Raw genomic sequence first — 24,884 nt, 5'->3', positions numbered from 1 at the left:
GAACTGCAAAAATTGTAAAGAAGATCATTTTGGTCATAAAGTCAGTCTCCTCTAAAACAGAGTTTTGAACCTGACTACGTCACAACAAGTAAATGAAGGTTGGGTTTGGATTACAATTATGTCAACAAATCATGCCCACTTTTGCCAAGACCACGTGCAAATCACCCCTCTGCCCACTTGGCTTCCCTTCATTGAATGGGGCTCCTCCATTGTAGTGATGGGCATTCCAGCTCTTTTCAGTGAGCCGGCTCTTTTAGCTCCCACATGGCTCTTTTAAAAAATTATGTTTCGTATTTTTTCAAGACAAACAGTTTGCGATAGTTTGACTATGATTGGTGTTAAATCAATTTTAATTAAATTATTCAATGAATTCATACTCTACCTTAACCACAATGTATTGAAAAATGCATTGGTTTGTTTTGAAAAAGAATGCTATTAAACATTTGCATTTAAAGTATAACTTTTTAATGTATATAAACAAATAAACAAAGTGCATATAAATCTAGACCATCTGAACAGCATCAAAGAAAAATAAATCACAATGTGCAAAACTGCAGCATCCCACTTAAAACATGAAACTGGTCCCTCTTTTCTCGCTCTTCTTTATTGCCATGTTATAACCAGCAGCACACAACAATGCTGACCATATTTTGCTTTTATGAGAGATTTGCATTCAGAAAGGCAAGCTGCCTCACTTGAGGGGCTGATGCGATTTCTTCTCTCAGTAATTATTTGTCCCGTTTTCGAAAAGACCCTCTGAGAGGGAATGGATGTGGCCACTATGTAGAGTCTCTCGATCATGCCTTTAGTAAGTCGTGGGTAGACAGAGGCCTTGTTCTTCCACCAGCTCAGAGGATCTGCAGGATCGGACCTCCATTATGGCATCTGCTGAGGGATTCCTTCGTGTTACATCCCCAGTTGCTCTCTCGTCAAACAGCATCCAAACAGCAGATGTTTGTGACACTACTGCTGGTGCGTCTGCTCCATTTGATCCCTCTTCTTCCTGTTGCCCTGGTGCCTGAGCCAGCTAACTGCTGGGGCTGTCCCTCCCTGCTGCTGAGGTTAATCTTTGAAAAGACTCATCAATCGCTCTGGCATCACTGAAGCCTAACTTCTTAAACCTGGGGTCAAGTGCAGCGGTTTCTGATAGCATGTGATTATATTCCATTCTGTGGAACTTTCTGTCCATTGATGAACATAAGGTTTCCATCAACACTGTCACATGACCTGCGGTTACATTTGCTTCTCTCTGGTGTGACTGTGAGTGAGTTGGCTCGGCCCTCCCTCATGCATCTTTGGTTCATTGGTTGACACTGCGTGTCTGATTGACAGGAACAACAGGTGAGGCTGTTAGTCTGAGCAGACAGTCAGAAAGAATGTGTGTGTGCTTGAGCATTTAGGCCTATATTCTTTCATTTATTTTTTCGTTCTTTGAAATAGTTCATTCTATTCATTTAAATCTTTTGATTTTTCACATCTTAATACTTTTGTATATTTTAATAAATAGCTCTTCTCTTCTCTTTAGCTCTTCTGATATGTGAGCCGGCTCCCAACGTTCACCTACAACTCGTTCGCGAACGACCCATCACTACTCCATTGTTTCATCGCCCCCTACCAACGCGTTCAAAGGATCATGGCTATTTGAGACTGAAAAGCCATATACCGATTGACCATGCAATGCATGCTTCCAACAAGATGCACAACCAACAACTATGGTTTGCATGCCCTGCCAAATGACCCTATCATACAGAATAAGTGGTTGGAGTTCATTGGTCCCCAGTGGTTGTGTGTATACCGGTAGCTAGACCATAGATTGCTAGTTATGTATCTGGTTATGTATATTTTGATCATCATTATCATCGCTAGCATAGCTGACGCTAGCTAGCTAGCTACCTAGCCAGCTGGCTAATGTTAGCCTACCTTAATACAACTCAGATTTGGATTGCTTGACTTTAAATGCAACTTTAGCCAGCTAACTAAGAGGGGGACCACCATATTTTAGCTAGCTAACATTAGCATTGCTAGCTATATTTTAGAACTGTGTTAGTAACAGTAATGGCAACATTGCCATCTCGCTTAAGTATATTTGACGACATCATAATATGTCAAAGTTGTTTCCTTCTAATTATTTGCCTACTTTAGCAATGTCATCGTATTTCCATGCCACTCTAAGTTAGTGTCATTTAGATGAAACAGTCACATTAGCCTCCGAGATGCAACCCATGTTTAGGGCGCAAATATATATTGGATGCAGATATGGTGGTACGAGCTAACGCATGTCTGACTACAAACAGTGTACTAAGTAGTGGCAACAAACTCAAACCAACCCAGGGCCGTAGCATAACATGTTGCATAGTGTAACTTCGTCACCGGCCTGAATCTAATCCAATCTAGAGTCAGTCAGTCAACATCTGTAAAGAATAGAATTTAGCTTCCAAACAAGATTACGTTCTCTAAAGCTATGTTTATAATTGAGGGATAATGACAATCCTTGACCCTGTTTTTCTGTTAGACAAAGTGCACAGTTGGGTGCCAGACTGATCCCCTGGTCTTGAACGGATGCCAGGACCTACCACAAGGAGAAAAGGTGGGCATGTTCAGCAATGTTTTATGTGAAAAGTTATATTAAAAATACCTGGCTTGATAAATAGTAGGCTAATTCCCCAGCCATGCAGATACAAATAGAGTAATTTTGGTTGTGAAGTGCAGAAATGTTTGTCCTTTCTTTAAAACAAAATGTAATTTACCACTTTTCTGTCTATTACACTGTACATACCCCTACTACAGGCCCTTCCAATCAACACCACCTCATAAGATGACCTGCTGCAGTTGTTCAAGATGTCCCGTTTGCAGCCAAACATGCAGCATAGAGAGGACCAGCAAGGGGGCGCTCATCAGAATCGTGCAGACATGCCTTCACCGTGAGCGTTACTATGAATGGAACAGTCAGCCACATGTTGGCAAGTATCCGGCAAGCAACCTTCACCCGTCACAGTCTCATTACATGTACCAATACAGAAGGTAACCCACTTCGTTACTTTGATACATTTCGTAACCCAATTGTGAAACATTGTTTATGTAAACTGACATTATTCGTTGCTTATTTTCTACTTATTAGATGCATTTAAAGTCCAGGACATAACGCAGCCTGATCGACATTCTATTTCACTTCACATATCATGATATCTGAAGTGAAATAAAAAGGTGAACACAGCGATCAGCTTGGTTCCACCATGCTAATCATAAGCACCATGGATGGATAACGCGCTTGTGTGTGTGTGTGATCTACGCAGCCATGCCATCAATGGGGCTCTGACAAAGACCTCACCTCTTGCCTGCTCACCAACAGTCGTCGATGGGGAGAATAGAATTAGGTAGGTTCAGTCTGACTTGTTCAAACTTCAACATAGGTAGCTGTTTGTGTGTCAGATATCACCTATCCTAACTGCCATTGGTTATAAAACAGTGGCTATGTGTGTATGTGTTCACAGAAACATGTATGGAGCCAGCACATGGAGACTTGCAAGATGATGTGATGAAGTCCAGACTGACAGAATGGCTTGATATGGATGTCTCTGAATGGAGAGACCTGGCACTCAGCATAAACATTTTACTAGACGCAACTTTGACTTAAGTTGTCAATTATTGAATTGAATGCTATTAGTCAATATGGGGAGGGAGAAAATCTGTGTATTTGCACCAGGATCAGGGAACTCCTGTTGTATACGGGACACCACACAGGAAGGTATGACCACTCTGACATGTTTGTCAAGGTAGCCCCATTACCACCAGACAAAATGCCAATAGGCACAGTATCATTTTATCCCCCATGGTATCGTTTTGGCATCGATTTGGTATTGAGTATCATGATGGTATCGAGTTACGTAATACTAAACCTGGTATCGGTATCGAAGTAAAAATTCTGGTATCGTGACGACACTAGTCTGGACAACCCCTCTCTCTCTCTGCCTTTCTCTTCTCTCTCTCCAGGGATACCACCTCCCGAAGAGCCCACTCTCTTTCCATTTACTGTAACCAGCATCCACACCCACTGAGCACCAACCAACATTGGACGTCGGACGTCCATAGATGTTGAAATCTGGTCAGTCCACCATGGCCTTGATTTCAACGTCCATGATTGGTGACCAGACCAAATCTGAACCAATCATAGATGTCTGTTTCTCAAGTTTGGACAGCACAGTACAGTGCAGTGAAGCACAGTAGAGTCAAGTAGCGCAGTGTTTCCCAACTAGGGGTAGTTGACCTATCCACAGGGGGTACTTGAGAAGAGACCATAGACTTACTGGTAAAATGCACATGAAGGGGTACTCTGGGCAGAGCAAAATGTACTTGGTAGTACATTAACCGAAAAAGGTTGGGAATCACTGCAGCAGAGTACAGTACAGTAGAGCACTCTAGAGTACATTACAATGTATTGTACTCTACTATACTGAACTATACTTTACGCTTCTGTACTGTACTGAACTATACTATGCTCTACTGTGATGTCCAAACTTGTGAAACATAGACATCTATGATTGGTTCAGATTTGGTCCGGACTGACCAAATGTGGTCTTGTTTGGGGCAGAGATCATTAGAATAATAGCCAGCGTGTAGAATAATACCCATATGCAAAGAATGATATTGCATATTTCTACCTTTGTCTACCGATTCAGGATACATGCATTGTTGGGATGGGCTCATAAGTAAGAATTTCACGGTAAAGTCTACAACTGTTGTAATTGGCACATGTGACAAATAAAATTAAGAGAATGACATATCTATAATTATTCATTTCTGTGTAGGGACCCATGATGTAATTTTGTTACCGGGTGTAAATCCACTTAACTTACTGAAGTTAAAAAAAATCTAATTTGGTTATTTAACTAAAAAGATGTCATGTCAAACTGACACCCCCTATGAGAACAAGATGGTGCTGACAGAGGGCTGCCTCGCTTCTAGTCCTTAGGAAACTTTGCACAAGCATTTCGCTACACTATAAGCATTTCGCTACACTCGCAATAACATTGCTAACTGTGTGTGTGACCAATAACATTTGATTTGATCCTTTCTGCAGTGCAGTCATCTTTGAATCTTAATTCGGAGCCTATATTTAACAGAGTGTTTGGAAAATATGGCCGCATAAAAAAGATTTTACCTTAATTCTGCTACCAAACTTTTCATCTGCACATTTCTTCCAGTAAAAGTTTTTGGGTCAAATGTTCTGTGTAAGTCATTAAAAGCAGTCCATGTGCATAGATTTGTATGGTTTGTTTTTGTTTGGCATACATTTTAAAGTGAAAAGTAGCAGTCTTAGCGTAATTCCATTATCGTGGAATTGCTCAGAAGTAGCTCGTTCTAATGGCAAGTATTGGGGTTTTAGTTTCAGAAATATAGTTTCCAAGGCATGCATGAGATGTAATTGAAATAATGTCACATCAGTGCCCACATGGTGTTCCTAACAATTATTATAACATTGCTGCTGTGATCAAAACACTGGATAAAAGTGGTGATGGAAGAAGTATGACCGTAGATCCACTAGTGAGATAAAGCTTTTAGAGACCAAACAGGGAGGCAGGCAACCATTCGGTAAAATAACACAACATTGTTTCATAGATATGAACATCCTCACAAAAATCCATTCCATGGGAATATCCCCCTACCACCCACACACACATACAATATTGGCGAGAGGGAGAGAACCTATTCGTTTTGCTGAAACAAACCGTCTATCTTGACAGTGGATTACATAGGCCTTAGATTGTATCAAAATGCAAAGCAAGCTGGGAGACACAAAATGACTGACTCCACATAAGAAATCTTTCTCCTTTGACTGAGCTTTGACAAACAAAGTGCTGTAATAGAATCTGTACTCTGAAGGGATTAACAGATACATGTAAAAAATAAAAAATAAATTAAATACAATACTCTACTTCCTGACCTAATGTTTCCACATGTTTCCGTTTTATGCAGATATTGTATCTCTTACACTGAAACTGTGGAAAAGGAATTGCAATGGGATGTTCTGGTGCCGCTCGGGGAATTTAAAGTGTTGATTGAGAACCTTGTAGCAGAGGAATGTAACTATTTTTCTTTAATGTTGTGTTGTGCTGAATTTTTATTTTTACATTGCATTGATTGCTGTTTGGTTTCACATTGTATTTGATTGTTGTATTACTGTGATCCGGGCACCCTTGAGAATGAAACCCGGGTCTCAATGGGTTGACCCTGAATAAATAAAGAATAACAAAAAATATATAAAAAAAAAAATAAAAAAAGTATTATAATATATACACACACACACTCACAACCGTTCAAAAGTTTGGGGTCACTTAGAAATGTCCTTGTTTTTTAAAGAAAAGCTAATTTTTTGTCCAATTGATCAGAAGTACAGTGTAGACATTGTTAATGTTGTAAATTGTAGCTGGAAACGGCAGATTTTTTATGGAATATCTACAGAGGCCCATTATCAGCAACCATCACTCCTGTGTTCCAATGGCACGTTGTGTTAGCTAATCCAAATGTATCATTTTAAAAGGCTAATTGATCATTAGAAAACCCTTTTGGAATCATGTTAGCACAGCTGGAAACTGTTGTCCTGATTAAAGAAGCAATAAAACTGACATGTTGAGTATCTGGAGCATCAGTATTTCTGGGTTTGATTACAGGCTCAAAATGGCCAGAAACAAATAACTTTTTTCTGAAACTCGTCAGTCTGTTCTTGTTCTGAGAAATGAAGGCTTTTCCATGCGAGAAATTGCCAAGAAACTGAAGATCTCGTACAACGCTGTGTACTACTCCCTTCACAGAACAGCGCAAACTGGCTCTAACCAGAATAGAAAGAGGAGTGGGAGGCCACAGTGCACATCTGAGCAAGAGGACAAGTACATTAGAGTGTCTAGATTCAGAAACAGATGCCTCACAAGTCCTCAACTGGCAGCTTCATTAAACAGTACCGGCAAAACATTAGTCTCAACATCAACAGGGAAGAGGCGACTCCGGGATGCTGGCCTTCTAGGCGGGATGCTGGCCTTCTGAGTTCCTCAGCCCAGTGTCTTTGTTCTTTTGCCCATCTTAATCTTTTGTTTTTATTGGCCAGTCTCAGATATGGCTTTTTCTTAGCAACTCTGCCTAGAAAGCCAGCATCCCGGAGTCGCTTCTTCACTGTTGACGTTGAGACTGGTGTTTTGCGGGTACTATTTAATGAAGCTGCCAGTTGAGGACTTGTGAGGCGTCTGTTTCTGTTTCCAGATACTTGTCCTTTTGCTCAGTTGTGCACCGGGCCTCCCACTCCTCTTTATTATTAAAGTAGAAAGTTTAGTGTTTGGTACCATAGTCTTAGCAAGTAATGACTACATCAAGTTTGTGACTACAAACTTGTTGGATGCATTTGCAGTTTGTTTTAGTTGTTTCAGATGATTTTGTTCCCAATAAAAATGAATCATAAATAATAATGTATTGTGTCATTTTGGAGTCACTTTTATTGTAAATAAGAATAGTTTATGTTTCTAAACACTTCTGGATTAATGTGGGTTTGAGCAACAAGTAAATTAGAAATGTCAGGTGTATGCTGTCAGAGGCTGATTATTACTGCAACATGTAAAATGTTGAATGGATGTGAATGAGTGGTGTTTACTGACTCTTCATAATGGTGTCAAACTCAAGTAAAACAAATGTTTATGTTGAGGCTTGAGGGAAGGCTAGTTTTATCGTATATACTCAGCCAGGTGTATGCACAAACCATGATGTCACTGAACAACTAGCATCCATTATGCAAATATATAGTGGCTACCTGATATAATTTTGCCATAAGACACACACACACACACACACACACACACAAACGTACCTCATTGCAAATGCAAACACAGGCAAATCTAAAGCCATGGTGTTGACATTCAATTAGCTTACTAGACATCAATGTTGCTTTCATGGGATTCACTTTTGGTACCAGTTGACTCATACTCTAACAGGGACATGGTGATATAAATTCTGACGCACAGTCGTAAGCACACAAGTAAGAGACGAATGAACAATGAACAAAGATGGACATATGACACCTACTGTGGGCTCTTGGGGTAGAATGGAAGAGTGACGTGACTGAGTTCATGAATGTCAAAGGCAGTGGGCTCTCCTGATATCGCCTGTCTCTTGGTCCTGTGCTGCTCCTGTAGTACGCTTGCCTTGTGGACTTGTTGCGTCGCCGGTTTGATAACGGATCGGTATTTATCCAGTTCATTTTGAAGCTTTTGTATCAATTCGTCCTTTTGATCTAATTCCAGCTCCAGTTCGTCAATTAGCGCGTCTCGTTGTCGCAACTCCTCAATCTTCTCTTGTAGTGCGTATTGGAGATCGCGTAGAGTCCCCATAGTTTCCAGAGAAGTCAGGATCACAAGAGCGCAGCAAACTTTGCGAATGATATGAATGATGCACAGATATGGAAGGCAACCTCCCGGTTCAGTGCCACTACACAAATTGAATACTTGCTCCAGATTTCGGGCAGAACAATTCTTGCGCTTGATTTGAAGCTCTCAGGTGAGTTTCAAATTAAAGGTTGGTCAAATGTGACGAGCAATACGTTTCATTTTATTGCTCACATACGTCAGTACCCAGAGTGAGCGTCAGCGCTCGCAGGATGCCGAAGCACAATCATCCATCCCACGAGTGTAATAACCCAGTATGCACGGACCGACGCAGACGTCTTTTGGACGTTTTTTTTTTTGTCCTGTCCAGACCGGATGTCTTTTTTTCTATCTTTTTTTGGTGCAGTCCAGACCGGCCTTGAGTTCAACGTCTGTAATTGGTTCAGATTGTTTCTGGTCCGACCAGCCTTGGATTTAGCCCAAACATAGACTTCTATGTTTGTTTCAGATTTTAATCAATCATACCTATCTATGTTTCACAAGTTTGGCCAGCACTGTACAGTTTAGAACAGCAGAGTACAGTACATTACAGTAAAGAAAAGTACAGTACAGTAAGAGCACAGTAGAGTAAAGTATAGTTCAGTACAGTAGAGTACAGCGCAGTATAGTTAAGTGATAATGCCGGAGAAGCAGTGTTTGGAGGATATATTGGCACGGATGTTGTTAGGCCCAAAATGAAGTCGAGGGCCAGAAAACTGTGTCAATATAGCCTCCAAACACCGGCTTCAAAGGCATTATCACTTTTCTACAATATGTTACCAACATATTAAAATAATGATTTAAACATTTGAATTAAAAACGTTATTTTGATGAATTTATTCATACTACTTCATCCTTTCACAAGATATAGTCACCACACAAATCTAGGGTTCTATCGGTTCAGTTGCCAGAGACGCAACCCAAGTCTCTTTGTTCTGTATCTATGGACGTTCCTTCGTTCTAAATGTTCTATTGCCATTCTGGCTGGCAACGTTCTTATCCCTTGCTTGCTAGCTAGCCAACTACGGCTAACTTACAGTCACATCAAACAGTGCAGCCAGAATAACAACAAAGTATTTTCATTTGTTTAAGCCGTTTTCTAGTGACATTTATGTGGATACATCCATAACAATGAGCTAATGATGCACAATTTCACCTGGCATAGAAAATGTGCTCTCTCGTCAGGACACTGTTGTTCCGATGAGCTAGCCAACAACACAGCTAACACAATAACTTCAAACGGATGCTGCTAAGACTGCAAACTAGCTTTTGTTTGAACTGTTTTCTATTGATATTTCTTTGTATCTGTCCCTAAAAATGATTCATAATTTCTACTGGCTGAGAAAACCTTCATTACTATGCGACAGCTGGAGATCAAATTTGAATATTGAAACAATGTTGCAAATGTCAGAGACAGACAGCAAGATGTATACAAATCTCCGCTGTTTAAAACTACATGTTAGTCTAAAAGAAATATAAGATAATATAGTGGAGATCAAGTTTATAAATTGCCTGGCTGGGCTAATGAGACAGTGGATTGTGCAGTCAGATGGAACAGAGTTAATAGTCATTTTAATGTAATAAATTTAGCCGGTGGTAACTTGTGGAATAGAGGCCAGCTGGAGCGTGGCTTTAACCAATCAATATTCAAGATTAGACCCATCTGCTGTATAATACATAATAATGTATTTTATACCACAGCTTTGTTGAATAGTCATTTTTGATTTCTAGAGATGCCCTTCTAGACATGGACATTAAAACCGGATAAATGAACAGTTGGGAATGATATCGGAACAGTTGTAAAAGATAACGGCACACCTTGCAATCATGACCCAGTATGTGCCTACACATGATAACCGTACTTGTTACACAAAACTAAATCAACAACTACACAAACCGAAATTGGATACATCATAAATGTAGGACCAATGAGGAAAAACCTAGCTAGCTACCTAGCATTTACTTATTTTTTTGGAGCATCTGCTGACCTAACGTGGTGAGTGATGCAACATACATTTTTCTGATCCCTACTGTTGCAGTCATGACGAAAGTGGAGCAATGATGTCAAATCCTCTCACATGTTTCTTGTTTGATCAGCTGTTTTCAGCAACTGGTATTTTTTTTATTCAGTTTTGTGATGTTGGCAGGTTTACTGGCAACAAACTATTTAGCTAGTTTCTAGCTTAGTGTTTAATATGCAATGCGATCTCCTCGTAATGAACAGCGTCGAGGGTTCTGACAAGAACGCAATTTTCTTATCTATGCCAGGCAAAATTGGGCATTATCAGCTCAATGTTATGGATGTATCCAAATGAATGTCAATAGAAAACAGCTGAAAGAAGATGAGTAAGCGGCCGGTACGTTGCAATCAACTTTAGAAAACGGCTTAAACAAACACAAATGAAACTACTTTACTGTTATTCTGTCTGCAGATGTTGACTGTGTTAGCTGCTAGTTAGTTGACTAGCTAGCAAGGGACAAGAACATTAGCAACGAGCATGGCAACGGAACATATAGAACAAACAACTGGGTCGCTTCCATAAATATTGAACTAATCAAATTAATGACAGGGTCGAGTAGCAACCAAAAGGTGAGAAAGTGTGAATTATCTTGTAAAAATATCAACAATAAAATGTTATTTATACGGTAAGTGTGTGCTTTAGTAGTGTTTTGTTTGGCAACGGTGGTACAAGCAGGATAAACGCCTCCGTTTTGGACATTACTTTGGAAAAAGGCTCCACCTCATTCCGCTGCGTCACCCATTTCCAAGGTGTTTATGCCTTACGTATTTGTAACTTGGTTTACATTAATGTATTCTACTCTTCTGAACTGAACTGTACTCTGGTCTACTGTGCTCTACTGCAGTGTTTCCCAAACTCGGTCCTAGGGCCCCACCTGGGTGCACGTTTTTGGTTTTTGCCCTAGAACTACAAAACTGATTCAAATACTCAAAGCTTGATGACGAGTTGGTTATTTGGATCAGCTGTGAAGTGCTAGGGTAAAAAACAAAACGTGCACCCATGGGGGAGCTCCAGGACCAAGTTTGGGAAGCCCTGCTTTACTGTACTGAACTGTGCCGTACTGTACTATGCAGTTCATACAGTTCAGACATGTATGAATCGTTCAGATTTGGTCTGTTCCAGACCGACCGAATTTGTACTTGTTTTGGCCTGGGAACATTAGAAAAGTGCCCAGCATGCTTTGTAAGTGTTTGTTTTATATTTACATTCTGTTTACTCAGCAGATGCTCTTACCCTGAGTGACTTACAGTCAGTGCATTCAAGTAAGGTAACCACACATCACAGTCATAGCAAGAAAAACGTTTTGTAACCGTTATTGAGAATGTTTCTGTTGTTTTTTTCTATAGGTCTGAATAATAAAATATTCCTTACTGCGAACTTTAGTTTGGTCCATTTTTTTTATTTTATTGAAATTCCTAATATTGAATGTGATATAATGCTTTCTTTATTGACATGTCGATATACACCGAGTATACAAAACATTAAGAACACCTGATCCCTTACTGATGTAACGTGTTAAATCCACTTCAAAATCAGTGTAGAAGAAGGGGAGGAGACAGGTTAAAGAAGGATTTTTAAGCCTCGAGACAATTGAGTCCTTGATTGTGTATGTGTGCCATTCAGATGGTGAATTGGCAAGACAAAGTATTTAAGTGCCTTTGAACTGGGTATGGTAGTAGGTGCCAGGTGCACTGGTTTGTGTCAAGAACTGCAACCAACGCTGCTGTTTTTTTCATGCTCAACAACTTTCCGTGTGTATCAAGAACGGTCCATCACCCATGCCAACTTGACATAATTGACAGAAGCATTGGAGTCAACAGGGGCCAGCATCCATGTGGAACGCTTTCGACACCTTGTAGAGTCCACCCCCCGAAGAATTGAGGCTGTTCTGAGGGGTGCAACTCAATGTTAAGAAGGTGTTCCTAATGTTTGGTATGCTCAGTGGAAGTGAATGTATGTATGGTTGCAATTTGGCCATAGAAACAATGATGTCCATAAAGATGTCTTTCCAACACCCGGAAAATAAGTATTTTCAACATCCAGAAATTAGAAAAAAAACTATATTTTTCAAAAATGAGGTATTTTCAACTTTCATGCAGAGCCAAAAATGTAACAATTTCAACTTCTGGAGGAAACCATGATGTAAGGTTGAGCACCTGTCGGTTCCAAGTGGAAAAACATCTACTATTTCCGATATAAATAAACACCATTATCCATGCACTGTAATGTGTAATTGATAAGAGCTAGGTCAATGAGTAATCTGTTTGGAGAATGGGACTATAATAACAAATATAATTTTGTTTCATTTTTTCCTTATGATCGCTGGAGACTAAAGTGAAACCAGTCATAGAGATGGAAAACTGAATCATGTCAACATGACGGATAGGCTATGAGTGCCCTTTTTTCACAGTGAAGTATATGAAATGCTGTGTGGTTAAGCAGAATACAAATTGTATGGCCTTATGACTTTCAGGGATGAATCTTGGAGATGCAATACGTGCAGAGTGACAGTCGAGACAAATAACCTTTGTGCACGCTAGAACGTGTTCATTTCAACGCAGACTTTTTAAACTATTTTTATCGTGTTAAATATTAGCCACTATCGGTAACCACCATCTGTAATCAGTCCCTCCGGGATTCTGCGAACGTACAATTTTTTGCTAAAATCAACAATTCCTGCATATTATACGTACAAAAGCTTGCAAATTTGACTAATCACTGCACTATTTCCGCATAAAACAAACAAATCATCAGAATATTATCGCATTAAACTGACCCATTGCAAAAAAAGGGCTCGTATTTTCAGCCAATCACCACACATTTACTGCATAATATGGTTCAATCAAGCCACAAATATCACAACAAATCTTTAACTGTCACTTTTTCAATTTGTTGCTAACATTTGGCATCCTTCCATTCCATTATTAGTTTCCTTATCTTTCCTTTGTCACATCCATCTGGTTGATCCTGAGGGTCGCTAGTAAGTGGATAATATTTAACATATTACAAGTTCAATAATTTGGGACATGTAGCCCACTTCATCCGTTACAAAAAAAGATTGCAGTTAGAGTGCAGTATAACTGCAGTACATTGCAGTATGCTACACTTACTGGGTCCAAAATACCACAGCTGTCACATCTGCTCCTGCTCTTCCCCCCTCTGGCGCTTGGGGGCGCCAGGCTGCCCCGCATCACTCACTCCTATTATCGATTACGCACACCTGCCTTCCCTCGTAACGCGCATCAGCGATATTGGACTCACCTAGACTCACTCATCATCTGTTTTATTGCCTCCCCTATATTTGTCAGTTCCCTTGCTCGGTTCCCCGCAGCTGCATTCATTTGCCTGTATTATTAGTTTGCTGACGCTGTTCCTGTCTCGTTCCATGTCCGTTATTTATTAAATGTTTGACTCCCCGTACCTGCTTCGTCTCTCCAGCGTCATTCCATGTGACAACAGTCATGTGACAACAGTCAACATTTTAACTGCAGTTTCAAAACTGCAATCTTTTTTGTTGTTGTAAGGGATGTATCATCATGGAATTATTGAACGCAGACCAAGGCTGGCAGTATAACGGAATAATGGTATTGCAAACACTGATTAATAGTTTGGATAGATCATTGCGTTTGAGCTAATGTCTGTGACAAGTCCCAGAAACTGAGAAAGTACAAATCAAAATAACAATCTCTTCCAACAGGTTCTCTCTCTTATGGCTCTATTTGACATCAATGAGACCATTCTTTCTGTGTTATCATTGTTCCCTTGAGTTTAGGATGATATTTTTCCTAATCTTTTTTAACCCGAGCTTCATTTGGTAGCTTATCTTACTTATTGTAATGGTGATGCCAAATAAGGACACGATTCTGACTAGGGTCTACAGCTCCATCCTGTGACCAACTCATAGCACACACAGCCCAGAATCCTATTTAGGCCTTATTACAAAGCCAGACAAGCAGCAGTAATAGATCATTAAGAAATGTTTCAGATTTATATACATTTGGGATTACATTTTTCCCCCCCCAATCACTTTGTTGCAATTTAACAGTACAGTATGTGGTACATTTTCATCCCACTTAGTACAAACCTCAAAACAGATCATCAAAAAGGCAGTTGTTTCAAAACTCTTAAGCACATTTTTTTATTGACTAAGTATAACACAAAATCCTACAGTCACTTGTTCACCAAACTTCATGAGTGTTTCACTTTGCAATACATGTTCATATAAAGTCATTGATTTTCACAATGCAATTGTCACCGTACTTTAGACATGATTGTCTTCTCATCTGTTAAAATACATTTGACTATTACTTGATCCGACTGCGCTAAATTGATAATCAGTTAACCGTTTGGTCTCCCTATAGATTTTAAACTGGTTTGATGAGGACTATTATGAAAAGTAAAGTACTTTATATTAAAAAAAAGTAAAGTACTCTATACAACAAATGCATCCTTTGTAAAGTAAACATGTATCCAAAATGAAGTTCCTGGAGTCACACTGCTTTACTGAAATTGCAGGTGCTTTTATCCAAAGTGACAACAGTATCCACACATTTTTGTATGTGACCCCAGTATGAATCGGACCCACAACTTGCTAGTGACATGCTCTCAGAAACTGTGTTGCTAGTGACATGCTCTCAGAAACTGTGTTGCTAGTGACATGCTCTCAGAAACTGTGTTGCTAGTGACATGCTCTCAGAAACTGTGTTGCTAGTGACATGCTCTCAGAAACTGAGCCTGCACTGGACCACTACAGTAATAAGTACAATGCAATATTTCAATTTTATTTCACCTTTATTTAACCAGGTAGGCTAGTTGAGAACAAGTTCTCATTTGCAACTGCGACCTGGCCAAGATAAAGCATAGCAGTGTGAACAGACAACACAGAGTTACACATGGAGTAAACAATTAACAAGTCAATAACACAGTAGAAAAAAAGAGAGTCTATATACATTGTGTGCAAAAGGCATGAGGAGGTAGGCGAATAATTACAATTTTGCAGATTAACACTGGAGTGATAAATGATCAGATGGTCAGGTACAGGTAGAGATACTGGTGTGCAAAAGAGCAGAAAAGTAAATAAATATAAACAGTATGGGGATGAGGTAGGTAAAATTGGGTGGGCTATTTACCGATAGACTATGTACAGCTGCAGCGATCGGTTAGCTGCTCAGATAGCAGATGTTTGAAGTTGGTGAGGGAGATAAAAGTCTCCAACTTCAGCGATTTTTGCAATTCGTTCCAGTCACAGGCAGCAGAGAACTGGAACGAAAGGCGGCCAAATGAGGTGTTGGCTTTAGGGATGATCAGTGAGATGCACCTGCTGGAGCACGTGCTACGGGTGGGTGTTGCCATCGTGACCAATGAACTGAGATAAGGCGGAGCTTTACCTAGCATGGACTTGTAGATGACCTGGAGCCAATGGGTCTGGCGACGAATATGTAGCGAGGGCCAGCCGACTAGAGCATACAGGTCGCAGTGGTGGGTGGTATAAGGTGCTTTAGTAACAAAACGGATGGCACTGTGATAAACTGCATCCAGTTGGCTGAGTAGAGTATTGGAAGCTATTTTGTAGATGACATCGCTGAAGTCGAGGATCAGTAGGATAGTCAATTTTACTAGGGTAAGTTTGGCGGCGTGAGTGAAGGAGGCTTTGTTGCAGAATAGAAAGCAGACTCTAGATTTGATTTTAGATTGGAGATGTTTGATATGAGTCTGGATGGAGAGTTTACAGTCTAGCCAGACACCTAGGTACTTATAGATGTCCACATATTCTAGGTCGGAACCATCCAGGGTGGTGATGCTAGTCGGGCGTGCGGGTGCAGTCAGCGAACGGTTGAAAAGCATGCATTTGGTTTTACTAGCGTTTAAGAGCAGTTGGAGGCCACGGAAGGAGTGTTGTATGGCATTGAAGCTCGTTTGGAGGTTAGATAGCACAGTGTCCAACGACCGGAATATAGGTGAAAGGTGTATGATTGCCATCCCCATGAGCGTGACACTGTCCTTCAGGCCTTGGATGAGGCCTGCAATTACATCAATCCAGACCTATGTCAGTCTTGGATTCGGCATGCCAAAAGGTTTTTCCCCAGATGCATGAACAATGAGGACATTATTGCGATGTCAATGAGAACCTATGGTCAAGACAGGCTTGATGCAAACTAGGACCTGCTAAACGTTAGGTTTCTTTCAATCATTTAATTTGTTTCAGTATTTTTGATTGTGAAAAGGTGTCTACCACACAAGATTTCCAATTGTTGACAGGTCAATTTTGATGAGTAGGGCAAGTGTTTGGCCTAATGTGAAAACAGTGTCATGTACTGTAATTTACATTCAAAGGGAATTTCTGAAACATGTATCTTGCATTTTTTACTATTGGATTAACTGGTTGTTAAAACAACTGTACTGAACAAAAATATAAACGCAACATGCAACAATTTCAAAGATTTTACCGAGTTACAGTTCATAGAAGAAAATCAGTCGATTTACATATATTCATTAAGCCCTAATCTATCGATTAGGGCAGGGAGCCCAGCCCTGGGATGTGGCCACAAACAGATAGGTGGTGCATTACCAATATCCACAGAGTACTGGACCATACAGGTTCTCCAGCAGTCTTTGTCTCATGTGGCAAAGACGTCCACAAACCCTGCAAGCAGTGCTTCCAACTTCTCGCTGCTACTCAGGCTCCAGCCCTTCAGGTGTCTCCAAACAAAATGATGCACAATAACAAAAAGGTATTAAATGTAAGACTTGACATTGAAATGTAAAACAAATACCCTTTAACTAGGCAGTCAGTTAAGAACAAATTCTTATTTACAATGACAGCCTACCAGGGAACAGTGGGTTAACTGCCTTGTTCAGGAGCAGAACGCCCGGTTTTTACCTTGTCAGCTTGGGGATTCGATCCAGCAACCTTTCGGTTACTGGCCCAACACTCTAACCACTAGGCTACCTACCGCCCTGAAAGTGTTACCAGTTTGGAGTTTTGTACTGAGAGTTTTGAAAATCCCCCACATACTTGTGAAAATAGCACCAAAGTGAGAAAAAAAACTGTAAATGCACTCCAGTTGACAATTATCTCCAGCATTGAAACAAGGCAAGATAAACCGTTCTCTAACTTTTCCGTGTGGATACAGACTTCAGAGCATTCAGTGGGATGCATTTTGAGCCACTGCTCATTTTACATCATCTGTATGTCACAGACACAGTGGTCCAATTAGTCTTAATGCGACTAACATAAGTTTATGCGGTCCAAATGTGTGACCAATGTGCATTGTGTGTGTGTGTGTGTGGGGGGGGGGGGTGCAAATACAGAGAATAGTCACTCTGTTCTACATGCGAGCACAGGTCACTGGTAACCCAGGGGCCTTTTTTATTCTGTCTCAGCAAGATAACACACTTTCCATTCTGGAGTGCTTTTGAAGGAGCTTGTTGATTATATATATATATATATGGAGTTTTAAATGAGAAACATTGGGTGCAGACAGTGTAAGCCATGCACTACAACCTATCGAATTGGGCCTCTCATCCCTTATGCGCTTGCATGTACAGTATAGTGTCCATACTGGATCGAGACAGCTTAAGTGGATCCATTAACTACTCGCCTTGTTATTCTGGATTGTCACAGTGTATACACAGTGAACTAAAACATGGTTACAACCATAGCTGCAGGAAGGAGGGGTGCTGCACCTGGCCTTTACCATCCCTTTAGAGGACTAGTCCCTTGAAACTAAATTCTCAGCATTCCCATTCCTATGCTGCCATATCGTAGAATGAGAAGCTGAAAAAAGAACACTAGTCATTTGACTCCCAGTCTCCCTCGTGCTTATGTTTGCAATGATGTGATCTTCGAAGATATGCTGACAATATAGCTGCATGCAACTCCCAAACCTGGAAAAAAGAAAATGACATTAAATCGCTACCTAGACCGCTTGTCTGTGTCCTGCTTACGTTTGTAATACTGCAATATGTCATCATAGTTACAACAGACAAAGGCATTTATTTGTAGGCCACCTACGTGTTAACCATGTCGTGTATCAGTTACAACAGAGGTTTGTAGGCTAAATCATGTCAATGTTATAGTTACCGCAGACATCGTTTGTGTAACGTTCCTTTCTCCCAGAAAGTAGCACATGCACAGGAGGTACAATTGTTTACCTATTGGGAATAGGCATCAAGAGAATCCGGTCACACAGCCACTCCCATTCACAAATGGATCCTAACCATGAAAAAGCATTTTGCTGCCATCATGTGGCTATGGTTATTACCTGCAACTAGAGGAGAATATCTGGGACAGTGGTCACTTTTGTTATGTCTGCGCGTGTCTGTGGAGAAACTGCCTTGGGGCGGTGTTTATAATTGTCACACATGGCTCACAGTACACAGTGCTCACATTGACATCTTTAGGAGTTTCAAACTGTGTCGTGTTAACACTTGCAATGAGAGCTGAGGATAACTAGGTATAATAAAAGGGAATGGCATGCTAGTCAGACGCAGATCCTGTGAACAAATTTGAGCGTCACATCTTTAAAACCATTGAACCAAAAAGCGGAGAGCGCGAGAGAGAGCAGAAGGTGATGACTGACTGTGAGACCAGTGAATCCATTAATGATTCAGAGAAAGGTGCCGATCCACCCTATCAGAACTGTGAATCAAGCTCCTCTGTGACATCTCCCACTCACGTGGAATTCTGCATCTCAGAAGATCAAAACATGGCACGTTCTGAGCCAACAGTGAGCACAGACAAAACGTTAGTATCTGTAGAGTGAGAATCGTATCGGATCCGATGCACACTCATAGTAAGAATACTCTGAGTCAGGGCACTCAATATTGTATTGGAGTGTGTGTAAGTACCCAACAGTGCTCTCGTTATATCAATCAGTGATAAAAATACACTTTCACAAGAGTCAATATCAGTGGACCTCTCAGTCAGTGCACTCAATGCAGGCATATATGTTAGTGTGAGTGCCATGTAATGATCAAAAGTGGGTTCAGTTCCACAAAGCTTGTTTACAACTTCAGGCGATGCCTTGGTGCTCGTTAGCAATGCATCAGGACACATCTGTAATCAATGGTGCCCAAAAACAACAAGAGCTGAGAGGACATTATGTACAGTTGAAGTTGGAAGTTTACATACACTTAGGTTGGAGTCATTAAAACTCGTTGTTCAACCACTCCACAAATTTCTTGTTAACAAACTATAGTATTGGCAAGTCGGTTAGGACATCTACTTTGTGCATGACACACATAATTTTTCCAACAATTGTTACAGAAAAATGATTTCACATACACGAAGTTGACTGTGCCTTTAATTAAACAACTTGGAAAATTCCAGAAAATTATATCATGGCTTTAGAAGCTTCTGACAGGCTAATTGACATCATTTGAGTCAATTGGAGATGTACCTGTGGATGTATTTCAAGGCCTACCTTCAAACTCAGTGTCCCTTTGCTTGACATCATGGGAAAATCAAAAGAAATCAGCCAAGATCTCAGAAAAAGAAATGTAGACCTCCACAAGTCTGGTTCATCATTGGGAGCAATTTCCAAATGCCTGAAGGTACCACGTTCATCTGTACAAACAATAGTACGCAAGTATAATCACCATGGGACCACGCAGCCGTCATACTACTCAGGAAGGAGACGCGTTCTGTCTGAACGTACTTTGGTGCGAAAAGTGCAAATCAATCCCAGAACAACACCAAAGGACCTTGTGAAGATGCTTGAGGAAACAGGTACAAAAGTATCTATATCCACTGTAAAACGAGTCCTGTATCGACATAACCTGAAAGGCCGCTCAGCAAGGAAGAAGCAACTGCTCCAAAACCAAAATGTCCAAAATGTCCTCTGGTCTGATGAAACAAATATAGAACTGTTCTGTCCATAATGACCATCATTGTGTTTGGAGGGAAAAGGGGGGGCTTGCAAGCCGAAGAACACCATCTCAACAGCAGCATCATCATGTTGTGGGGGTGCTTTGCTGCAGGAGGGACTGATGCACTTCACAAAATAGATGGCATCACGAGGAAGAAAAATTCAGTGGATATATTGAAGCAACATCTCAAGACATCAGTCAGGAAGTTAAAGCTTGGTCACAAATGGGTCTTCCAAATGGACAATGACCCCAAGCATACTTCCAAAGTTGTGGCCAAATGGCTTAAGGACAACAAAGTCAAGGTATTGGAGTGGCCATCACAAAGCCCTGACCTATAGAAAATGTGTGAGCAGAACTGAAAAAGTGTGTGCGAGCAAGGAGGCCTACAAACCTGACTCAGTTACACCAGCTCTGTCAGGAGGAATGGGACAAAATTCACCCAACTTATTGTGGGAAGCTTGTGGAAGGCTACCTGAAATGTTTGACCCAAGTTAAACAATTTACCAAATACTAATTGAGCATATGTAAACTTCTGACCCACTGAGAATGTGATGAAATAAATAAAAGCTGAAATAAATCACTCTACTATTATTCTGACATTTCATATTCTTAAAATAAAGTGGTGTTCCTAACTGACCTAAAACAGGGAATTTTTACTAGGATTAAACGTCAGGAATTGTGAACATTCTATCAAATCATTCTATCAAATCAAATCACAGTTTAGCAGATGTAATAGCGGCTGCAGCGAAAATGCTTGTGTCACTATCTCCTAACAATGCCGTACAAATGTCAAACAAGTTCACAAATAATAATCAAAAAAAAGAAATCATAAAGGTCAGGAACGTATCCAGTTAACTACCCAAATAACACTGTATCAGTAATCCAAAAGCAATCTATGCATATATATATACCAAAAATACATACTTTATCTTAGTATGTGGACACCCCTTCAAATGAGTGTATTCGGATATTTCAGCGAGAGGTGTATAAAATCGAGCACGCAGCCATGCATTCTCCTTATACAAATATTGGCAGTAAAGTGGCCCATACTGAACATCTCAGTGACTTTCAACGTAGCACCGTCATAGAATGCAACCTTTCCAACAAGTCAGTTCATCAAATTTCTGCCCTACTAGAGCTGCCCCAGTCAACTGTAAGTTCTGTTATTGTGAATTGGAAATGTCTTAGTGCAACAACAGCTCAGCCGCGAAGTGGTAGGCCACACCAGCTCACAGAACGGGACCGCCGAGTGCTGAAACGCGTCTCTCCTCGGATGCAACTACCGCGTTCCAAACTGCCTCCGGGAAGCAACATCCGCACAAGAACTGTTCGATTGGGAGCTTCGTGAAATGGGTTTCCATGGCCGAGAAGCCTCACACAAGCCTTAGATCACCATGTGCAATGCAAAGTTTTGGCTAGAGTGGTGTAAAGCTCACTGCTATTGGACTCTGGAGAAGTGGAAATGGGTTATCTGGAGTGATAAATCCCATTTTACCATCTGGCAGTCCAACGGATGAATCTGGGTTTGGCACATTCCAAGAGAACGCTACCTGCCTGAATGCATAGTGCCAACTGTAAAGTTGTAGGAATAATAGTTTGGGGCTGTTTTTCATGGTTCGGGCTAGGTCCCTTAGTTCCAGTGAAGGGAATTCTTAACGCAGTAGCATGCAATGACATTCTAGACTATTCTGTGCTTCCAACTTTGTGGCAAGAGTTTGAGGAAAGCCCTTTCCTGTTTCAGCATGACAATGCCCCCGTGCACAAAGCAAGGTCCATACAGAAATGGTTTGTCGAGATCAGTGTGGAAGAACTTGACTGGCCTGCACAGAGCCCTAACCTTAACCCCATCGAACATCTTTGGGATGAATTGAAATGCCGACTGCAAGCCAGGCCTAATCGCCCAACATCAGTACCCGACCTCACTAATGTTCTTGTGGCTGAATGGAAGCAAATCCCTGCAGCAATGTTCCAACATCTAGTGGAAAGCCTTCCCAGAAAAGTGGAGGCTGTTATAGCAGCAAACGGGGGGGGGGGGGACCAACTCCATATTAATACCCATAATTTTGGAATGTGATGTTCCAGTATATACACTACCATTCAAAAGTTTGGGGTCTCTTAGAAATTTTCTTGTTTTTAAGAAAAGCACATTTTTTGTCCATTAAAATAACATCAAATTGATCAGAAATACAGTGCAGACATTGTTAATATTGTAAATGACCATTGTAGCTGGAAACTGCAGATTTTTTTATGGAATATCTATATAGGCGTACAGAGGCCCATTATCAGCAACCATCACTCCCGTGTCAACAGTGAAGAGGCGACTCTGGGATGCTGGCCTTCTAGGCAGAGTGATAAAGAGAAAGCCATATCTCAGGCTGGCCAATAAAAATAAAAGATTAAGATGGGCAAAAGAACAAACATTGGACAGAGGAACTCTGCCTAGAAGGCCAGCATCCCGGAGTCACCTCTTCACGGTTGACGTTGAGACGGGTGTTTTGTGGGTACCATTTAATGAAGCTGCCAGTTGAGGACTTGTGAGGCATCTGTTTCTGAAACTAGACACTCTAATGTACTTGTCCTCTTGCTCAGTTGTACACCGGGGCCTCCCACTCCTCTTTCTATTCTGGGCCTGTTTGCTCTGCTCTGTGAAGGGAGTAGTACACAGCGTTGTACGAGATCTTCAGTTTCTTGGCAATTTCTCGCATGGAATAGCCTTAATTTCTCAGAAGAAGAATAGACTGATGTGTTTCATAAGAAAGTTATTTGTTTCTGGCCATTTTGAGCCTGTAATCGAACCCACAAATGCTGATGCTCCAGATACTCAACTAGTCTAAAGGCCAGTTTTATTGCTTCTTTAATCAGCACAGCTACATCTTTAAACAATTTTCAGCTGTGCTAACATAATTGCAAAAGGGTTTTCCAATGATCAATTAGCCTTTTAAAATTATAAACTTGGATTAGCTAACACAACGTGCCATTGGAACACAGGAGTGATGGTTGCTGATTATGGGCCTCTGTTCGCCTATGTAGATATTCCATTTATAACATTAACAATGTCTACATTGTATTTCTGATCAATTTCATGTTAATTTAATGGACGGAAAAAGTGCTTTTCTTTCGTAAAACAAGGACATTTCTAAGCGACCACAAACTTTTGAATGGTAGTGTACATACAGGCAGTGAATATAAACAGTGCAACACAAATGCAATGCAGTAGTGGATACATTCAAAAGAGCTATGTGAAGAATACAGTATATGAATAAGAATCCAGTATGTAATCAATTATATAAATAAGAATCCAGTATATAAATACGCAGTGTTTACAAACAGTGTAACTAAAATGATATGAATAAACCAATCATAGGGGCCACTCATTGTTGCACAACAGAGTCAGGTGAACATGTCTAATGAATAAGTTACAGATCACAGCAGACATAACAGTATCCCCTCACTTCTCTCCAGGTTACATCCCCATGGTGACTGTCTGCATAAAATGACAACCACAGCTTTTAGCTGAACAGCCCTGAATGAGGCTAGAGTAACGGGCTATTAGCAGTACCCAGTGGAAATTGCTCTGAAGCAATTGAGGGACATGAAAAGTGACATCTGAAAAGCAAAGCACAGATTTGATGTTTTATGGAGTTGCCTGTATTTGGCTAAATATGCATAAATAGAACTATGCATTGGGCTCTTTACATAAAACAGTATTTGCATTTTTAAAAATCTGCTGGTGTTATGGACATCCTTTGTGCGTAATTCCCCCTAGGAGTTTGAAGATGGAGCCAATCAATTAAAATCACTAGACTGCTATCCTTCCATCTAAAAGTTGCCACATCCTTCCATGATGAAATTGCTAATTGATTTGTGACCACATCCTTCTTTCTTTTTTGGATGTCTGGATTATTGGCTTATCCCACATCCAGGAACTACACACAATATAATTAGTTAACCAAATGCATTATTTGTTAGGCTAAACGTTTTTGTCACACTTTTTGTCACACTTTTTAACTATTTCTCAGCACCAGTATATCTTACAAGATATAGAAAGACCAAGGTGTTGGGTTGAAATAGGGCACATTTGTATCCTCATATCTTATTCCGACATGGAGTCATAAGCCTTCTTGTAACAACTAGCCCCAATGCAAGGTTGGTTGTCACAATGTTTGATAGTAGCTTATTCCTTTTGTAAAAAGGAAATTAAGCAATATGGCATATACACTCTTAGAAAAAAGTGTTCTGAAAGGATTCTTTGGGTGTCAAACATAGGTGAACCCTTTTTGGTTCCAGGTAGAACCCTCTGTGGAAAGGGTTTTACATGGAATCGAAAATGGTTCTACCTGGAACCAAAAAGGGTTCTTCTAAGGGTTCTCCTATGGGGACAACCAAAGAACCGTTTAAGGTTCTAGATAATACATTTTATTCTACGGTTCTAGATAATACCTTTTATTCTAAGTGTGTAGGGCCGGGACAATACCAGTATCGCAATATTTTTTCCATGGCAAAAATGAAAATACAAGCAGACCAAACTCTTTGGTCCTTTAAAAACCTCAATATGTAAAATATTGTGTGCTAAAGAAGTCAAATTTGGGCC

At 40.5% G+C, this 24,884-nt stretch overlaps 1 protein-coding gene across 3 annotated transcripts in view; it reads right to left on the bottom strand.

Annotated features, from left to right (window-relative positions):
* LOC139376581 (cGMP-dependent protein kinase 1-like) overlaps positions 1-8,604 on the bottom strand; it is a 140,063-nt gene extending 131,459 nt beyond the window's left edge. For all 3 annotated transcript variants that reach the window (XM_071119333.1, XM_071119334.1, XM_071119335.1), the window contains exon 1: positions 8,065-8,604. In XM_071119333.1, coding sequence (XP_070975434.1) covers positions 8,065-8,369 — 305 coding nt within the window. In that variant the 5' untranslated portion in view covers positions 8,370-8,604. The remainder of the gene's footprint in view (positions 1-8,064) is intronic.
* Positions 8,605-24,884: the final 16,280 nt, after the last annotated feature.

Source organism: Oncorhynchus clarkii, chromosome 20 (genome assembly GCF_045791955.1).
Source record: "Oncorhynchus clarkii lewisi isolate Uvic-CL-2024 chromosome 20, UVic_Ocla_1.0, whole genome shotgun sequence".
NCBI lineage: Eukaryota > Metazoa > Chordata > Actinopteri > Salmoniformes > Salmonidae > Oncorhynchus > Oncorhynchus clarkii.
This window is presented reverse-complemented; position numbering and strand designations above follow the sequence as displayed.